General features: G+C 33.7%; 1 protein-coding gene across 1 annotated transcript in view; it reads right to left on the bottom strand.

Annotated features, from left to right (window-relative positions):
* The window catches only part of ARHGEF12 (Rho guanine nucleotide exchange factor 12), a gene marked incomplete at both ends in the record, with an annotated part of 117622 nt that overhangs the window by 25152 nt on the left and 71622 nt on the right, over positions 1–20848 (bottom strand). Inside the window, 14 exons of the mRNA XM_084249558.1 lie at positions 894–999; positions 1745–1859; positions 2186–2218; positions 2728–2865; positions 3301–3406; positions 3689–3731; positions 6514–6612; positions 7182–7292; positions 9175–9267; positions 11486–11560; positions 15753–15893; positions 17500–17619; positions 17807–17884; positions 19151–19329. Of these exons, the coding sequence (XP_084105684.1) occupies positions 894–999; positions 1745–1859; positions 2186–2218; positions 2728–2865; positions 3301–3406; positions 3689–3731; positions 6514–6612; positions 7182–7292; positions 9175–9267; positions 11486–11560; positions 15753–15893; positions 17500–17619; positions 17807–17884; positions 19151–19329 (1437 nt within the window). The remainder of the gene's footprint in view (positions 1–893; positions 1000–1744; positions 1860–2185; positions 2219–2727; positions 2866–3300; positions 3407–3688; positions 3732–6513; positions 6613–7181; positions 7293–9174; positions 9268–11485; positions 11561–15752; positions 15894–17499; positions 17620–17806; positions 17885–19150; positions 19330–20848) is intronic.

Here is a 20848-nt window from a genome sequence, read left to right as displayed (position 1 = left end):
CTTGGCACTCTCAACTTTATTACAATACACCTCAGTGACCATCCAGACTAATCACTATCCTGATCATTATCCCTGTTCACATCACTTACAGTACCTGGTCATCACCCCACTAAGCACTGCATGTCCTTACAAAGATCTGTACATCCCTCATCCTGAAACTCTTCCTACAATTCTTCTGTATCCTTTGAAACTTATGGTCAGCATCTGTGAAATGCTCCATCTTCTCAACATTTTCTCTAAAAATTTCCTTCATTTTCTTGGTCTTTCTTGACAAGGGGCACTATGGCATCTGAGTGAGAATTTCTGCCATGTGAACATTCAGGATCACTGTGTCACATCAGCACCTCCACTCCAGCCATGCAAACGTTTTCCAATGCAGCACTGCTCAAGCTGAAGACCACTACAAGACCTAGCTTCCCTCCCACATCATCCCTACTGCTCTTGCAGTTCTCTCTGGGGAGCTAATATCTCGCCATTAGCCCTGAAGATAGAAAGAGATCAGGAAATGAAATGTAATGGAGCAATGGAGAAATTGCAGAAGTATGGAGAGAATGAGTTATATATGCATAAAGCGATTAAATAAAGTATGGTGGAAAAATCTATGTGCACTTTGCTTTTTTAATTTAACAATCTGAACTTGAATGCAAACAATCAAAACAGGCATGTGAATTATTCTATAGATACATTGCAGTACTCCATTGTCATTAAAGAAGATGTTTATGAGAATTATGTATTTACACGGGGGTATTTAATTCATAAATGACATCGAATGGAAACCAGGCATGCTGGAAATTCAGTGGAATCATTTCGAGAACACGTTTCTCCAGCAATTCATTCCAGCTAATAAGCATCTGATATTATGTGCACGAAGCAGCACCTGAACTGCAACCTACTTGCGCTGCTGTCCTGGCGGCTTGGTCTCCTCGGGGGCCCCAGGATGCTGGGGAAGCCTCTTCTTTTCCCTTTCTCTTCACCTTCCCTGTCTTTCTTCATGCTTTGCTAGAGACACAGCAAAGAGACAGGAGATACACAATCAGGTAGATTTTTTTTTGCTTTCAAATGCAGAAACACAACTCTAATGGTCTGTTGAAATGAACTGATTAAATATAAGTGAAAGACACACTCAACAAACATCACACCACACCAGACACGGACTTACCAGATGCGGGCGCACAATAACATGTACAAATCAAACTCAGAGTTATCTTTTCAAACTCTACATAGTTGACAATTTTAGATGATAAAAACATAGTTTATTAAACATTTATTGGGAGCTTGTTCTAAGCAATTCATTCATTCATTGAACAAATTATTTATTAAGCCCATAGTATGTGCAGGCACTATGCTGAGAGCCGGGTACAGTGATGAAAAAGGCCCTTGCCGGCACAGACCTTCACGATGAAACAAACATTAAGCAAAACCATAAACAATTACAAACTGGGATAGGCACCATAAATGAAAAAAAGAATATTCCATAACAGAGCTGGGGTTGGCACTCTGAGTAAAGTGCTATCTTTACTTTTCACACTGTCTAGTAATTAGTTTACAGGTCTGGATTTTCATTAGATTTTGAGTTTCTTGAGAACAGAGACCTTACAACTATTAGCACGTCTAGCATTTTACCTTACATCTATTAGCACGTCTGGCATTAAATTGCTGAAAAAGTAAACAGTAAGAAAAAAGAAAGCACTGCACCCAAATGCAAAGAAAACAGAAAACTGAACAACTATTACTTAAGTCTTACTTTGATTTTTGGAAGAAATCCAATCCGACCCCGCTTATGCTCCAAATTTCGTGGTTCTTTCACCTTTACTCCCAGATGCTTCATGTACATAAGAATAACATACTGCATTGTGGAACTGGAGGAGAAAGGATTAAGTAAAGTAAGACTTCTGAGAAGGAAGAGTGGGCAGAATAATGGTACCAAATGACTTCCAAACCAACAATGTTGAATTCTTAGAAATAATTCATCAAGTAAAAAGTATGGAAGTAGGCATTCACTGAAAACAGAAAAGGATTCTAACTCCAGACACTAGATTATTAGGTTAAAAAAAAAAAAATGCAGGCCACAAGAGGGAGACAGTCTATGTTTTTAAATTAAAAAAAAAGAAAATTTACAAGTTAGAAATGACAGGAGTAAAGACAGTTTCTTTTCCCTTGACATTTTAGGGAAAAAGTTTATTACCTCTTATCTTCTTCTACAGCCTGAGCAGTCATCCTAAAAAAAATTATTTTTAATGAAATATTACAGTTTAATAAAAGAGCTGCTTCTAAATTCAAGATACCTGAAACAACAAAACAGAGCTAAGTACTTTAGTTCCCACCCCGAACCTCTGCTGTCTGGAATAAAATACCAAAAAAACTTTAAGCCCCAAAGGAATCACTTGCTTTTCACATTCACATCATCAATTACAAACATTTCATAGTAAGATATAAGGTAAGTAATATATCTTTCCAAAGATATAATTCCAATGAAAGTGTTGAACCTGTTTTTGATCAGTTACTAGAAATTTTATAGTTAACTCATTTTACCAATACCCAGGAAAAAAAAAACACAAGAACTTTACCTAAAGTATCAGTCAAAATAAAAAATTCCAGTTTCTGGAATATTGTCCCAAAATAGACAGCTACACATACACAAAGCTCTTCTAAATTTATTTAACATGTACTTTCAGTATAACTAGAATTTCAGGAGAGGGAATTTGTATATGTATTCCCATTACTTACAACACTTCTTCAATTTTGGCAACAATCTGTTCTGCACATGCCCGTTCCTTGTCCAGAGTTGCCCGGTCCTTGTCTCGCTCTGCATCAAGTTTAGTCAGTTCACTTTCGGCTAAGGTCAGTCCCATACTACGTTTCTGCCTAAAGGGAAAAAGGAGAAATTTCCTGAGGTAACCTAGAGAAAATCTATCTCCCTCTGGAGATATTTCATCAGAGTTTCCATAGCTATGAGTTTCTAGCAACAAGCAAAATGTCACAGTTTTCTATTTTTGGCCCATGTCACCTAGGACACCAGAGGAAAAAAAAAATTCCAGAGGCAATCATTCAACAGAGCACAAATCCTGAAGGAACACACTTAGCAAAGAGCTAAGTACTGAGCTTAAACCCTGAAACTGTATGGAATGTGGACTAAGGACTCTCAGTACCATTACAGTCTTTTGATTTCAAATGTACACTATATTTTAAAAACTGGAATAAAGACCACATATGCTAAGCCAAGGACTTACTGTATAACTTTCCCTACCTAAAAAGAAAATTTAGAATGACCATATAGCTTCTATCTACCACCACGCTTACCGAAAATCTTCTAAGTGTCTCTGAACTTCTGGGTAGACTCTTTCTTGCATGGTTTGGATATAGTGACGATGCAGATCCTCAGGAATAAGCTCAGGTCTTCTTTTTTCTACAGAATGAAAAGGAAAGGAATGACCTGACCTAAAGGTATATTTTAACTTTGCAACATATCTATGCTACTTGGTAGAAATTTAAGTAAGACAAAGAGAAGTTCTTCATTGTAGCTCATCTCAGAATTCAGATCTCATTTACCTTTAAATGTATTATAGACTCTGCAGAGAGAGTGAGATGACCCACTAGTCACCTCTTGACAGATAAAACCTTTAAAGCTGAGCTGAGCTACATATCTAGAGAGATGTCATTCTCCAGGTTATTGGTACTCCAAACTTACCTAGATCTACTGATATCTCATCAGGAACAGGAACTTTCAGGTGCTAAAATAAAAATTGAAACAGAATATTAGGGACTTCTCAAGGTGAATATAAATTCTTGTATAAGTAAAGCGATATAACTTCAATTCCTGTTTTCTAAACCTGAAAATGAGTCCTTTCCCCAAGAACCACACTATAAAGGAAATACCTACAATCATTTTGCCAAATGACTAGGTGTTTCTGTGCCTCACATATTCCTACTGGCTTTGGCTTTCTAGAATCATTGGTTAATATAAGCAGTTACACATCACTGAACTAATATAGGTAAATAATGTTCATATTATCATATTAAAAATCCACTTATATGTAACCATGAATTGTATCTGCTGTATTTGAGATGGTTACGCCACAGACATCCTATCCCTAGTCACTTGCCTATATAAAGCTAAAGAATTCTCATGATAGTCACACTCCCAATGAGAATGTAATAGTGATCAAGGTTGAAGTTTTGGAGTCTTAAATTTTCAGCAACCATCTGTTGTTCTTACTACTGAACTAAGGTAATTTATCATGATTTGCTTCTTCTTAGTTAGGACTTTCCTTGTAATAATTGCAGTTTCAGTCCCATTACCAAACTGTTGCATTTCCCATCCCATCAATTTGGGAAATGTCTTGGAAAAATTATTAATAGTAACAATTAATAATTCTTACCATATTCATCATGTATACTTTGTATTGTAGACCTATTTAAGCAAGATACTTTTAAACTTTAAACAATCCATAAGCTCTGAAATTTTACACTGGAAAACAAGTCATTGTTAAAAATTAGAGATCTTTAATATTCATTTGAAAAACTCTTCAAAGCTTTTTCTTTAACTGAAGTTGCCACCCAGTAGCTCAAATCAACTTTCTTGAAAGCACTTCAAGCACAAATGTAAAAAAGTATATAAATGTTTGTTGTGTTTGTGGATATTTGCACGAAATAAATACCACAGGAGGCATAAAAGAATAAACAGCAAATTAATCTATCAGGGTTCTTATACTTCAATGTTGACAGGAGTAGCAAAATAGATTTTTAACTTAACCATGGAGCTCTCTTAAGAAATGTGAAATTCAAACATTCAAACATGAAACAGAACATTTCTTTGTGGAAGCAAATCATCTTAATAAATACTAAAAAAAAGTATATTTTAAACAATGGTAGTATAATCAAGATTCTAGGGCCTCCCTGGTGGCGCAAGGGGTTAAGACGCAACCTATGAAGCAACCCACAACCTCTGCAGCACAAGTTCAATCCTCAGCCAGGGAGCAACCACAAGGCGCAGCAGACCTCTCCTGTCTTGCCCGCTGCTCCCCTCAGCAGTGTATTTCAGTCAGTCTGCCTGTTCTGCTCCATGCTCTAACTCTGGTGAGTCCTCTCACCTTCCCGCATATCTGACCTATACCCTGGTTCTTGTATGCAAATCTTTAAAAAAAAAAAAAAAAAAGATTCTAACTAACAAGTTCATTCAACAAATACCTAAGTAATTACTCTGTACCAAGATCTATTATTCAGTGATGGGAAACAGCAGTGAACAAAGAGAACAAAAACATCTGCTCTAATGGTGCTCAGATTCAGGGCAGAAGTGCAGGGATATAAAAAAATCAAATAAATAAAGATATAGGCTCTATGAGCAAAAATAACACAGAAAAGGTGACCATTAAGTGAAGGGAATGAAATTTTAAATAGGCTGATCAGAGAAGATATCACTGAAAAGATAAGTGTATACAGCAGTGTATAGGGAAATAGGCAACCTTATAGAGAAATTTACAGAAAACAAGGAGGCTAAAGCAAGAAGTAGAGCCAAATGTTTCTCTGTGTGTGTGTGTGTGTGTGTGTTTAAGATAGTAGAGCTAATGATGGTTGCATGCTAATGTGGATGATTTGGTAGAAAACTAATATAAGAGAGTATGAGAATAAATGCTGGAATAGTATCTTTGACAAGGTATATGAAAATACAATCTGAGTTAACAGAGAAAGTGTTGACCTTAGATTAAAAACAAGGACTATTCCTCCATAGCATCAGGAAAAATGGCAGAGCATATGGGTATGATAGAATAGGATAAATCTAGTAAGAGTTAGCTTCCGTGTACTTTAAATTTCTCAAAGAAATAGCAAGGTCATCAGCTGAGAAAAAGACAAAAGAGATTTAGGAGAGAGGCATCAGTCATGAGAGAGACCTGCAAATGTTAAAGGACTAGAAACAAGCAGGATGATTATCCAGGAGGCATTAAGGATTAATGATAAAGCTTACTAGTGTAAAAAGCTAATGAAACTTTCTATTGGCAAAATAAAACACTATCACCCTTTATGTGAGTGTGACCTTTTCCACCACTTTAAACGTAAAACTCCAAACTTCTAAGAGGTCAACCAGAATTCAATTATGCAAATATTATCTTTAGGATCCTAATACAGCAAGCCCTCACTTAATGGAATCGACAGGTTCTTGGAAACCAACTAAGCCAAACCACATGTAATGAAACCAGGTCTTCAAATAATGTCAATGTTCATTCAATATAGGCTAGGATTCATTTCTCACTGACACTATAACAAAATGACATTGAAAGAAACAATTTTATTCAAGGACCTAATGCATATACCTGCATATCATTTGTGTTCTCTTTTTCAACTACCTCATTCTAATTATGTATATGTATAAACCCAAATATAGAATAATAACTGAGATATAAAATAGATGTCAAAAAGCAAAAAAAAAAGCTTAACAACATGGGAGGAGAGATTGAAAGCAGAAGGACAAATCAATGTTACTAAAGCAAATATTATAAAATTAACTTGGTAACTTACTGCAGATCGATCCAGGAAGAACTGATGAAATTCAAGAAATACACGACGAGTCTCCTTGGAATTGGTCTGTTTATATAGGTCTGAATAGAGATAACAGAGCTGTAATAGAGAAAGAAATGGAAGAGAGAAATTGAGAATTCAAGAAATATGTAAATCTGCTAGATCCTCATTGAACAGTAATGCATGAAACAGGCAGATCACTGTAAGCAATGTAGTGACTACTATATAACCAAGTCTTTAAAAATAAATTAATAACATTTTACATATCTTTCATACCTATTCTTAGATGTTTAGAAAACTGAAAGAAACTCATCTTGTAAAAGAAAAAAGTGTTAAGGTACAGAAATGTGTAAGAACTCCTAATTGGCTAAATCATAAAATACATTACCAGGGCCTCCCCTGGTGGCGCATTAGTTGAGCGCTGGGCTGCGAGGCTGCCAGCAGTCTCTGCAGCACTGGTTGGATCCCCGGCCACCAGCGAGGGTTCCACATGGCATGACAGACCTCTCCTGCCATGCCCTCTGCTCCCCTCAGCAGAGTATTTTGTCAGTTTGCTTGTTCTGTTCCCCACTCTGGCTCTGGTGAGTTCTCTCACCCTCCCGCGCTTCTGACTGTACCCAGTGCTTGTATAAATAAATAAATAAATCTTTAAAAAAAAAATACATTACCAATGTTGCAGGGTCAAACTGAGAAACCACATGGTGTAAGAAAACAGCCAGGTGAGCAGGACGAGATTTTAGCAGCTCAATGCTCTGGAAACAGCTACACTGCCCATTGATCTAGAAAAATAAAATTAATGATACACCTACAGCCCCAACACACAAATGCAAAATGTAATGTAAGCTCAACTGAACCTAACTATCCAAAAGTCACTTTGACCTAAAAATAAAAATCACAATTTTAAAAAGTTCACTAGAATTTACTAGCAACATAGTCTATAGAATCTCTTCTTCTGAAAATGAAACACTTGGAGTCAGGTTAGAAGAAGAGGTTAGAATAAAAACCATTCTGGGAGAATGTAAGTTTAAAAGATGATTATCAAGGATTTCAGATATCTACAAATCAGTATGCGAAGAACAGTCTAGCAGCACTTCTAAAAATGTAATGGAAAGCTTCTTGTCTAATAATAAAATAGTTGTTTTCCTTTTGGGGGGACTAATCACAGAAATGGTGGTAGGAAGTTGTATGATTTCAAATAAGACAACTTCTAAAGCACTTGGAAATTCCCGAAAAACACAGAACAGAGAAAAGAGTAAAAGCTAAGCTAGACGTAATTTAGAATCACAATTTCCATATAATTTTTCACATTTAAACAAATGAGGGAAGAAAGTTAACCCAGATGAATAATATCAGTTTGACACAATCCTTTTCAGAAAATATAAGGAGAAAGGAACATATCCCAACTCATTCTAAGAGGTCAGCATTACTCAACTACCAAAACTGGACAAAGAGATTATAAAAAAGAAAGCTACAGACAAATGCCCTGCATAAACACATATACAAAATCCTCTACAAAAAATTACCAAATTAAATTCAGCAATATATAAAAAGCAAAATATGATCAACTGGGATTTATTGCAGGAATGCAGAACTAGTTCAACATGATAATATTAATTCATAAATTTCCATATTAAGTGGCTAAATCAGAAAAACCACATGATCATCTCAATCCTTAAATAAAATTCAACCTCCTTTTATTTAAAAAATCAACAAACAACTATAAACCAGAGACACGCTATGGGAGGTGGGGTGGAAGAGGGATCAGAGTCAAAATAAGGGGGGTGGGAAATGTAGGGGGAATATAACCAAGATGAAAATGCACATATTGTGCAAAAACGAAAAATGATGTAAAAAATATATAAAAGAAAAAAAAAAAACGGTCAGCAAACTGGGAATAGAAGCTACCTTAACCTATTAAAAAGTATCTTCAAAAAACCTATAGTTAAAATGATACCTAATGGTGAAAGACTTTTTTTTTTTTTAAGATAAGGAAGCAGGCAAGGATATCCTGTCTCACCACCCTAATTCCATCTCATAATGGAAGTCCTAACCAGAGCAATAAACATAACAACAAGAAATAAAGATAAACAGACAGTAAACAAGGAGATAAAAATCAACTTTATTTAGACAACCTGGTTGTCTATGTAGAAAATCCCCAAAAGTTATTTTAAAAAACTCTGCAATATAGTGAGTTTACAGGTATCAAGCCCATTCCATTCCTAAATGCCATCAATAAACAACTGCAATTTGAAATTTAAAAAATTTACAATTAATACTCCACTCCTCTAAGGAAGGACTTAGGATTGGTACAGGAGGTTAGGTGGAGGGTAAGTGAAATATGGGCACACATGGAGGAGTATAAATGTAACCCCAACGTTATACAGACTTGTCAAAATGAAAAAATTAATAGAAAAAAATGATAGCCTCCTTCCCCCAAAATGAAGTATTTAGGCATATATCAATGACTACTTACCTGCTCTAAACGCAAAATCATTTCTACTGGTCAAAGCAAAATCAGGCAATTAACCAGTTAATCTTAGTTCTAAGACTTAGCTTCAAAGTCTTACAAATATTATCTCAATTTCAAGAAATGTTCACTTTTGCAACATATCTAACAGCTCACAACATTAATTTGGTTCTTAGAAAAAAAAATGTCACTACCTGTTCATGTTCAGTACCAAAATCATCATCCTCTGCTCCAATAATATGAGGTGCTGCACGGGTTGAGGGACTCCCAATAAGTGAGTGACTGTCCTGGTAACATTCAGATAACAGAAATAAAAAAATTATCTGAGAGTCATAGGCAAAGAATAAAGTCAAACCATCAAAAAAAGACATGGTTCACTAGTGGCATTTCTTCATGTTTATTTTCTTTAGTACTTAATTTTCAAGTTTTCAAGGCCTTGAACCACTTAAATAAAGAAAACCACACAGTATTGATGCTACTTTGTGGAGCGGGGTAGAAGGGAGATCACCTGGAAAATAATAAACACGCTTTGCTCACTACACTCTTGGTTTTCTGATTCTAGTACTTTCTGTATAGTTCCTTTCATATACAGATTGCATTACAAAAGAAACTTATTTTACATTAAGTAATTTAATTAAATAAGGTTATATTTTAAAAGGTGAATGAAGGAAAAGAACAAAGGAAAAACACAAGCAGAAATGGTAAGACAAAGTTAGAAGAGATTAACTCCAAAATGTCTATTAATGTCTAGCTGAAAACTGTCACTGAACCCTATTTTTTCTTTTTGAATTTACTGTCATAGGCCCTAACATAGGATTTTTCAGTGCACACTGGCACTGATGACATTTCAGGTCAGGTAATTCTTTGTTGTGGGGGGTTGTCCTGTGCATTTTAAGTTGTTCCAGCAGCATCCCTGACCTCTACCCAACCACTAGATGCCAGTAGCAGATTCATAGTTATGACAATCAAAAATATTTCCAGACACTGCCAAATGTTTCCTGAGGGACAAAATCACTCCTGGTTGAAAACCACTGGCATAATACAATAAAATTTTCAAGTAATCATAAACACTGCTATAGAAACAAAGATAACAAAACTGTAAAATGAAATTGTAAACTGGCAGACCTCACTCCCATGCAATAGCTCATCCATCTGCCAATTCACATACAAAGTTGGATTTAGTATGAAAAAGATAGGGTAGAACTATTAATGTATAATGTAAAAAGCATAAGATGTGTGAAGACCATAAATACTAAATCTAGATCATACAGAATTAGGAGGAATGAAAATTTTCAAAGAAACAAAAAGAATGAGTTTGGTTTAAATCTAATAAATAAACAAGGAGAATGGGGTTATGATTATTTTGGAGTCATCTGCAGGCAGTTATAGCTGAAACTATGTAAATGGATCCAAAAGTATAAACTAAGTGAATAATATGTAGCTATTATATTTCCTGCTTAAGTATGTTTCAACAGTATATATTTCCATTTCCCTAACCTGGTTCTGACTTTTTTTAACCTTTTCTTTTTATAAATGCCAATGCTTTAATAATTAAAAAAAACCCAATGAAATGATAGAAATTTACTGTAGTCAAATGATTCAAATCTGATTATTTTTCAAATCTCTTATTTTTCAAGTGTTTGTTTTGCTAATAATGCATCATAATATGTTGTTAAATGTTTTACCATACAACTTTTTAAGTCTAATTAAAAATAAAAACTCAATGTTAAGATATCCAATTAAGAATATGCAAGATCCAGCAATTCTGTTTCTGAGTACATACTCAAAGAATAGAAAGGAAAAACTGGAACAGATATTTGTACTTAGCATGTTCATAGCAGGACTATTCACAAAAGCCAAAAGGTCAAAACAACCCAAGTATTCATTGATAAATGAATGGATAATCAAAATGATTATAATGGATTATTATTCAGCTAAAGGAAGGAAATTCTGAACATGCTACAATTCAGATGATCTTTGAAGACACTGTGCTAAATGAAATATGCTAGTCACAAAAGGAAAAATATGTATGGTTTTATTTATACGAAGTACCAAGAGCAGCCCAATTCATAGAGACTGAAAGAAGAATGGCTGTGGGGAGAGTTATTTAATGAGTAACAAGTTTTAATTGGGGAAGATGAAAAGTTCTAGAGATGCATGTAATGATGATTGTACAATGATGTGAATGCATTTAATGCCAGCGAACTGTATACTTAGAAACTGTTAAAGTGGCACTGGCAAAGATGTAGAACAATGGTATTTCAAACAATATAGAAATTTAAAAAAAAAAAAGCTGTTAAATGATAAACTAAGTTACTTTTATGTTATTACAATAAGAAAACATTAAACCAACTAATAATACTACAAAGTAGCAACTCATTTATACAATCTTTATTTCTTTAATAAATGTACGCTTTCTCTAAAAAAAAAGTATCAGATACATCTGCCATCTAATTACAAGGAAAACTAAAGAAAGGACTGTCATTTCATGGATTCAATACTTACAGTGTCCTGAATTATTTCACTTTTCTCAATGTTTTCCTCTAGATAAATCCTCTCTTTTAAGCCACTCTTGGGACTCTTTGGTGGGGGTAGGGGGGAAAAAAGACATTCAGTTCATTTCAAAAAGTTTATCAACAAGGGATAAGTAAAACTAGTGTGAATGAACAATGATCTGAATTTCAACTTTATATTTATATTGAGGTATTTTATATAATACCTCACTCTCCTAGTTTTTCCTGATTTTGGCAAGTCCCCTATTCACTCAGTTTTTTAGTTTTATGTGGATATAAATAATATAAAAACAGTAGAATAGTTTTAATTCTTTCCAGGCCCAAGGACTAATTTGTACTCAGTAACTTTACCTAAATATATATCTCCAACTGTTATCAAAATCAAAATCTACCCTCATACATTGTTTCTAAATCCCTCTATCCCAAACTATTCTTCCTATTCAAGTTAAAAGCATTTCTGTCTATTTTACATGAATAAAATTAAGCTCCTACTTTTCTGTTACTACACGTGAAGCTGATATATAGGTTTTTATAAAATTAACATAGCATATCTGAGATGACCTCCTATCAAATATAAACTATATGATATGCAGGACTTCAATTTTGTGCAATGAGGAACACCCCAAAGCAATCCAAGCCATTTTTCAGAGTTGCTGACAATGAGGTGAAGACATTTTTATATGAATGCCAACAGGGAAGATATATGTTACCTAAACACATAGCAAGATAAAGAAATCAGCAGTTTCAAATAAATATAAGCTCCACCTTGGAGAAATGGATGGCTTTGATTCTTAAAAAAGATAATTATAAAAGATAAAGCTAGAATAATCTTTCCACACCAAACAGCTATCAAAAATATTGGGGAATCATGTTAAAAGAACACAGGAGACAACCCAGGGGGCTACCATCAGTCAAAAAGTGGACTATTTAAGCATTAAAAAGAATAATGAATTGAAGCACAGCAACAAGGAATATGAATTAAAAATATTACACACACATTGTTGATCTTTGGAGTTTGTTAGGGTACCACTCTTTTGGGGAAAATGCATTAAAAAAGTTCATATAGGAACTTAGATAGAAGCTTTATTTTAGGATAACCTAAAATAAACTCATCTAATAAAAAGAGAAGAAATGACACAATTATAATATTATTTTGGAACTGCTAATTAAATGATGGATGCAAGCATTTTGATAATCAATGGCAGGTATAACTTCAGTTTCTAGAGAACTTCGGAATGAAAAAACCATGCTGACACCATCTGAACACCTTTAATTTAACTTCACAAAAAGACAAGCAGACATTCACCTCCTGACATTAATGTGATAGGATATACACTGTACCACCCATGAATGTTCTTGCCAAACAACTCTCAAACCTTAATCTGATCAAGACTCTAGATCTAGCTATCAGCTTTCAGAAAATATTCACAGAGGAATATATTAGCAATATCATGAAAATATCATTAGAATGTAGGTTGTTCTAATGGACACAGGACCTAGTTTCCTCAACAACAACAACAAAAATAGGGCAGGAAAAGAGACATAAATTAAGAGGTGTAAAATGACTCTCAACCAAAGGCTAAGGATATGGACTGTATCCTGATTCAAATAAACCAACTGCAAATAATCTCTGTAGTAGAATTATAGTAATTAAATTGCATATTCTTTTTTTAAAAGATTTATTTATTTGTTTATTTGTTTATTTATTTATACAAGCACTGGGTACAGTCAGAAGCGCGGGAGGGTGAGAGAATTCACCAGAGCCAGAGCAGGGAGGAGAGCAGGCAGACTGATGGAAGTACACTGCTGAGGGGAGCAGCGGGCGGCAGGAGAGGTCTACGTGCCATGTGGGACCCTCGCCGGGCTGCCGGGGATCAAATCAGTGTTGCAGAGGGTGCGGGCAGCTTTGCAACCCAGCACTTAACTGCTGCACCACCAGGAGGCCCAAATTGCATATTCTTAAGATTTGACAATGATACTGTGGCAATATTTTTGAAAAGTGTTCTTTTCTCTCGAAGATATATCTTAATGAAATAACGTCTTGGATTTAGTTTCAACTATCCAGTGTTTGGAGGGGGTGAGGAATAAAAGATATAAGCCAAACAAGCTTGTGCACATGTTGATGATTGCTAAGGCTAAATGATATGTGAGAGAGGTCATTAAATTAGTCTCCCTATGTTGGAGTAAGATTGAAAAATTTGCAAAATAACTCTTTTAAAATATCAGTTACAAATTAAAAAGTCAAGAGAAACAGATACTCTGAAGTTTAGATGATGATTTGTGATTAAGTTGCTTCTCTTGTAAGAACTAAGTATGTGGGTATTTGTCACCACAGAAGAATTATTTTCTAAAAATAAGCAGACAATGGAAAAAATTAAAAGCACAGACTCAAAAGATTAGAAGACTGATTGGTTCTTACAATTTTAATACAACACAACTGAAACAAACATGGAAATTCATAAGCACAAAGCAGCACCTCTTTAGCTTTAATGAGACACAGGAACTAAACCTGTTTGCAATGTGTTTAATAGAGATCCTACTCTGTACTACATTATCTCTCACCTGGATTTTCACAATTTCCAATTATTTATTTGGCCTTAGTTGCTTCCGTCTATAAACTATTGTTTTTTTAAGACTACTATGAGTTAAAAAGAATACCTGTAAAGCTTTCAGTACAAATGCTGACACAAAGTGCATAATCAATAATGCTAACTAGACATTCAATACACATTTAAGTTCCTATTAAACCATACAGACTTCGCTTCTTACAGATCTACCTGTTACTCTAAATCATTTTCCACAGTGGAAATGTTTCCACAATGAGTATCTTTCTGGTTATGCCTCTCTTCTGCATGCAAGATAAAGTCTATACTCTAAGGATTCATTTTGTTATTCATTCATATGCTTATTAAACACCAATTACATGTCAAACAATCTGAATTTATTGGAATACCTGTTTCTATACCTGCCAATTCAATCTTTATAAAGTTTAGTTTCCTCAACATCAATTTGATGAACACTATTATATATGAGCTTTTAATTCCAGAATTCACTTTTCCCTTGGATATCACTGCCAAATGTTTCTTTTGAGGAGAAACTTACTTGGGTAAGTCTGGCAAATTAGTTAATTTCCTTTGGCCTCAGCTTTTCTTCTGTAAAACTATGATAACAACAACACTGTTTATAAGGCTGTTTGGGGAATTACCTAAGAAATGGGCCCAATCAAAATGCCCAATCAAAACTATCATCATCTTTCATAAAAACATTGACAATTTTTCATTTCTCAAGGAACTGAGTCATTGCGTCTAAGTGTTAAAAGGTAGCCTGAATGATGGCTTAGAACAATGGCTTTTTTTTCTTTTAACCACAACCTTAATAAGAGAAAAATTTAACACTGTTAACTACTGTGTGTGTGTACTACTGTGTGTGTGTATACACACATACACACTGCATTGTATGTGTATACAAGTTACAAGAAGTAACATTTACCTCCTCTACATGCAAAGCATTCTTATTTCCTATTTTATTCTTTTTTATGCAAATTCTAACCCACTAAATTGATTTCAATACCTAAAGTTTTAAAAACACTGGTTTAGATTACTTTTTCATACTTTTAAAGAGGGTGGTCAATTTTTAAGTTATTATTCCTATTATTGCATGCTGTGTACAAAGTATTGCTGAGTAAGTTAAAACCAAATGTATTATTCATATTAACTAAGGTACACATCATGCACAACTTAAAATATTTTCTTATCACCCTCTTAACAAACATCCATGCTCATCTGGCAATTTCTGGGCTAATCATGAAAGTGTTACTAAATAAGGGCTATTAACTGAGATCTATCTTACAGGACTAAGGCTTTTCCTCTTTTGATGGCAAAGTGCCCCGTGATTCAAGACTGAGTCACTCTGCCCACAAATGGAATATTAACATGCTCTTAAAAGATATCAACAGTTGGCCTCTCGGTTCAGTAAGAAAGCACTGGCATTATTAACTTCTCTACCCACAAACAAAATGCCTGCTGGGAAATTCCATCTCCTCAAAAGAAACATTTGGCAGTGGTGTCCAAGGGAAAAAGTGAACTCTGGAATTAAAAGCTCATATATAATAGTGTTTAGAATTTCTGTTCATCAAATTGCTATATTAAAGATGGCATAAATAAGTAATGAGAGAATATTTCCAATTCATTAACTTAAAATCAAATCTAGAAAGGGGCTATGAAGAAGAAAACAAGAAGATAAAAATGCAGAATACTTACATCTGCACTGTCACTACTGGGCCGAGAAGCATCTCCACTGCTATATTCAATTCTGCCCAGTCCATCACTAGAGTCTGCTTCTATTTCGCTGACTGTTAATGTGTCACCTAAAGGCTTTGAGGGTATAACTACAGCTCCATCCTAAAACAGATTAAACACACACAAATACATTAAAAAAATCTTTCATTATTGACTATCTAAGATACAGAGTTGTACTACAAATACAGAGTTGTACTACAAACTAAATGGAGACTTAAAAGTTGGACAGTTTTATGTGATCAAAATGCTTTTAAAAATGCATGTGTGTGTGTGTATATATATATATACACTCCATTAGTAAAATTTTTCAACCACGTACTTAATTCATACCAACAAAAACTGAGTCAAAAAAAAAAAAAAAAGAACAAGAAAAAAGCATGCTTAGAGCTCTAAAAATTATTAAGAGCACATCTACTAATTCTGTGTATCTAAAATGGCCTGACCTTAAGGAGAGGAAAGTGGTATTTTAGTAAAAAGAATAAAAGTTCAACTTTCCTATTAGGTTAAGAATGTATAATAGTTTGTTACTTTATATAATTTGTATTTCCTGCCCAATAATAAATATTAATACAGTATAAACTTCTGGTTAACTATCTTCCAACACTTTCAATGAATTGCTAATTTGGGGGGGCATAAACTATAACATAACTCATAAGTTTTTACTCTAGAAACCACATTTTTACTGTTAAAACAGTAAGATTGTTGTGTTTGCTAAGTAATAAAACTGCAAACATTATTGAGGCATAATACTCAAAACTTCATATAGTTATTATAAGTCATTCAACCAGTTCAGGCCAAGTTTTCTAAACTACAACATTGTTTTTTAATTTAGAGTGAGCAGATTAGGTAGATGATCTCAAAGAATACTTTTAGTTCTACACTTCTATGGCTTTCACTTACAAACCAAACTCAAGAAGAATGACAAATGGACAGCTTTTGCTAAATTTAAATGGTGCACACAATTTGTCCATTTTCCTTTAAGAAGCTGTGAGTATAAGGAACTTTTCACATTTTAAACATGATTATTACAGAATACAAATCTGGTTGATATATAAATGCTGAGTTTTTTTTTCTAATGAGACCATAATCTTCTCCCTCACTTATACCTATCTAGAAAATTACACTGAAATCTATTTTTAATTATAATAAATATATGGTTATTAAGAATATGAATGTACTTTGAATTCATTATATTGGATATGGATTCCAGTTTCATTCCAGCAATTTTGAGCTACATGACCTCAGAGAAGTTATTTAAACTTAGTTTCTGTTAGTGTATATGTTAAATGGGAAAAAACAACAGCAGAATCCAATCTCAGAGGGTTGTTATGCAGATTAAACAAGAATTTGCTTGTCTATGTATTTTAGCACAATTCTTTCATTTTGTAAAATTTTATATATCTCTAAATAAAAACCTCAAAAATGCAAACATATGTATCTAGATACATTTCAGTAGCTTGTGACATCAAAACAAAAGCACTCCATTCTTTTTTAAAATTATTATAACAAACATGTTATAAGCAAGCAATCAGAAGAACACCTATCTTTTAGTTAATAATTATTTCTGTAACGTCCTAAACAGGACATACTGTTGGCCTATCCTAGGAAAAAATAACTTTAAAAAAGGCAACTGCAACATTCTCTGACACATTCCCAGAAGGTAATTCTCCTGCAAAAAGTTGGGTAGCACTTTTAATAGTGATGCTACCTGAGCAGAGCCTGTGGCTTTGGATAACTGCTCTTGCAGCTGAGGAATGTGTTTCTTGGCCTCTTGGATTTCTTTTAGCAATCTTTGGGCAGGTGTTCGGTTGTACTCTTCCTGCAATAACTGAAAAGTTATAAAAATATTTTGAGAATTAATACTTATATCAAGAAAATATAGAAAAATTCCATTCTTAATAGTTGATGGCATTGAATACAATATTGCTTGATTGTGACTATGATAAACACCAACTCAACTATGCCAACTCACAGTTTTTACTAGCCTGTAAACAGCCCCATTTCTAATTTAGTACCTGTAGCTGTTCCTGCTCTCTCTGTAACATTTTTCTCAGAATTTCTACTTTCTGGTTATGAACCACATTGTTTTCCTCCTAGAAAAAGATAAACACGAGAACCAATACAGGGAAAATGCAGGTAAAATAAACAGTGAAAAAGAGGCATAAGTTATTCTTTCACTCCAATTTTCAATACCTATTTAGATTTCATTTTTTTCCAGCAGTTATGAGGACAGGCTTTTAGATATGACATTTTTAAAGATAAAAGGTTACAAAGAAATTTCAGCTATTCTATTTCATTTTTATTAAACTAGGTTCACAAAAACACTAGTATTGCTATTAGTTGGAGAAAAGAAGTTGATTTAAGTATAAAATAATCTTATTTATTTCCCTCCTTTGGATCTTGCTATCAATCCTCATAAATGATTCAAATCCCCAGTGCTTTCTACTTTAAATATGAAGATAGTTCCCTAACTCATCTCCTGCCATCCCCCTAGTTTCACAACCATATAATATTTTATCAAATTAGTCTTCCTAAAACTCTGTATAATCACATTACTCTCTTGGCTGAAAATAATTTTAATGGATTTTACTGCCAACCCAATTACATGTAAATTAGCCTGATAGTTGTAATTTTTCAGACTAAATAGTCCAAGTTTTCTCAAGCTTATCTCAAACACGCACACACACACACACCCTTTCATGGCAACAGTCAAACAAGAATCCTGGCTACCACCCAAAAATATTGGTGCTTTCTTGACACTTTACCTCTATTTATTCCTCTTTCTCTCTCTGGGTTGCCTTCCTCCCCCATGGTCACCATTTATAATGTTACTGTTAACTGCTTTTCAAGACTCAATTAAATGAATAGCTTTCCTTAAAAATCCTTCCTTATCATAACTGGATATGCTTTTCTCCGTCCTTTGAATTCTCAAGAACTTAATATTTTTTCCTGTCATAACTTATAATTACTTGTTTACTTTTGATTCAGTCTCACACAAAAAGGTTTATTAAACATCTACTATATGCCGAACAGTATTTCAATCACAAAATAAAGAGAATAAAACCTATGGCCTCTTCAGTAGACATTCTAAGATAACTAAGGCCTTGAACATGGGTTATCTTAATTATATTTTTGTGAGTGGCACACTGAGTTATATATGGTAGGTGTTTAATATTTGTTGGATTAAATCCATTACCCTAATACTCTATAATCATTCCAAATCACTACAAAATTTTTCTATTAGGAAATTACTTCTAAGAATTTTGAACTTTACCAGCTCAATATTGCAAAACTCTTAATATAAAGCAAAGGCATCATGATGCAACTAAGCATTTATAAATCAGTTTCCCCACTCTTACCCCCATGAGCACAGGACTAGTAATTCTCTCCATATTCCCAGATGCTCCAGGTGAATGAGGGGATGCCATGATGGGAGACATATGTCCAGAGACTGATGGTTCTACTTCAGAATCAGCAAGAGGAATCTGCGGTGATCCAGGTGGGCGTCCCTGAACAGTGAGAGCTACAAAGGAACCAGCTTGGGATGGGGAGAAGAAAGAAAGGGGAGGAAAAGGAAAATAACATCGTCAAAATATGTTTTAGAGTATTTTACTACGTTTTGACATTTCCAAGGGATCCAGTTATATCAAAAAGTTTCATCAGCTGCCAACCATTTTGCCAAAGAATAGGGACTCAACTTGTCATTTCTCTTTTACAACCCCCGTAAAAATCTAAAAGAACAATGTCCACTTCATATAGCAAATCACTACTCATAAGATCATATATTACTTAAAAGTAAATTAAATTTTAAAAAAGCAAGAATTTTTTTTAATTTAGGGGAGGCAATATCAACCATCCACTAATGGCTATGTTCAATTAATTTCTTAAAATTAAATTTTTAAAAACTGTATTTTAACATGATACCAATTAGATAGATTAATCTCCTGGAATGTAATGATGCCATTTAGAGTTAAATTTACAAAAAGAATATGACCAAAATATTCCACAAAAAAGGAAAAAAATAAAATTTGGAGGAAAGGATAGAAATTCACTAGGTATAAAAAGGAAAAAAAAAAAAACCATAGAAAGCAAACTTAGCCATAACCAGGAAGACTGATCAAGAGACATTCATTATTTAGCTAGCACCAAGAAATGAGACTTTGCAAATAAATGACATTTCTATATAAATGACCTATAAATAACAAAAAAAAGACTTTTCAGCAGAACTTTTAAATGTATTTCACACTTTTCTCCCAATTTAATCCTTCCCTGGAACTCCCTGTTAGTTATTCCATTGGTCTAGGTTTTAAAAATTACTTTTTCTTATAATTAATGAAGACGCCAGCTATGATTTGGGAGATCATAAATATACACACTTTTTAAACTTTTTAATTTCATTTCTTTCTGTTAGAAAGTCATCTACTATTATTTATCCATATACTTGCCTCTAATAGCTTCCTCTAACAGCTGTCTTTAGCTGTTTTAAATTGCTATGATTTGACATCACTTTTATTATGTCTACAATATGCATTAAAAATAGGGCATGAGAGTGCTCTATTACAGGTACACAAATTTTAGGGAAAATTTACCTGTTTTGGATACTCAGAGTGTTTCATGCTTACTTTAAGTTTTTAGTTATGCTCTCACTATTGGATAAGTGTACTCTATTTCTATAGTCCTAGTATCTAATTCTTTAAGTAAAATTTATATGGGAATGAGTAAACATATAACCTAAAAAGATAAAGATATATAATCTTCCTTTTTGTACTCTGCAATAGTTATCAGGCACATATTTATCATAATAAATCATATTTCTACAGCACATAATCATGTATAAATCACAATTTCTTTAAATAAGTAATCAATGGTATTCAAGTATAGGGCTCTAATTTAAATTATTGCATTTTTAAAAAATGATCTAAAGTTAAGAACTATGATTGAAATGACCACTGGTTGCTGATGAACAGTAAAAGAATTCTTATGTTGCTTTACTTAAGCAATAAGTAGGAATTCGATTCATCGAATTTATTCTAAAGATGCCCACTATATAAAAAGAA

The sequence above is a fragment of the Talpa europaea genome, assembly GCF_964194135.1.
Source record: "Talpa europaea genome assembly, chromosome: 12".
NCBI lineage: Eukaryota > Metazoa > Chordata > Mammalia > Eulipotyphla > Talpidae > Talpa > Talpa europaea.
The sequence above is the reverse complement of the archived record's forward strand: the minus strand, read 5'-3'. Positions and strand labels throughout refer to the sequence as shown.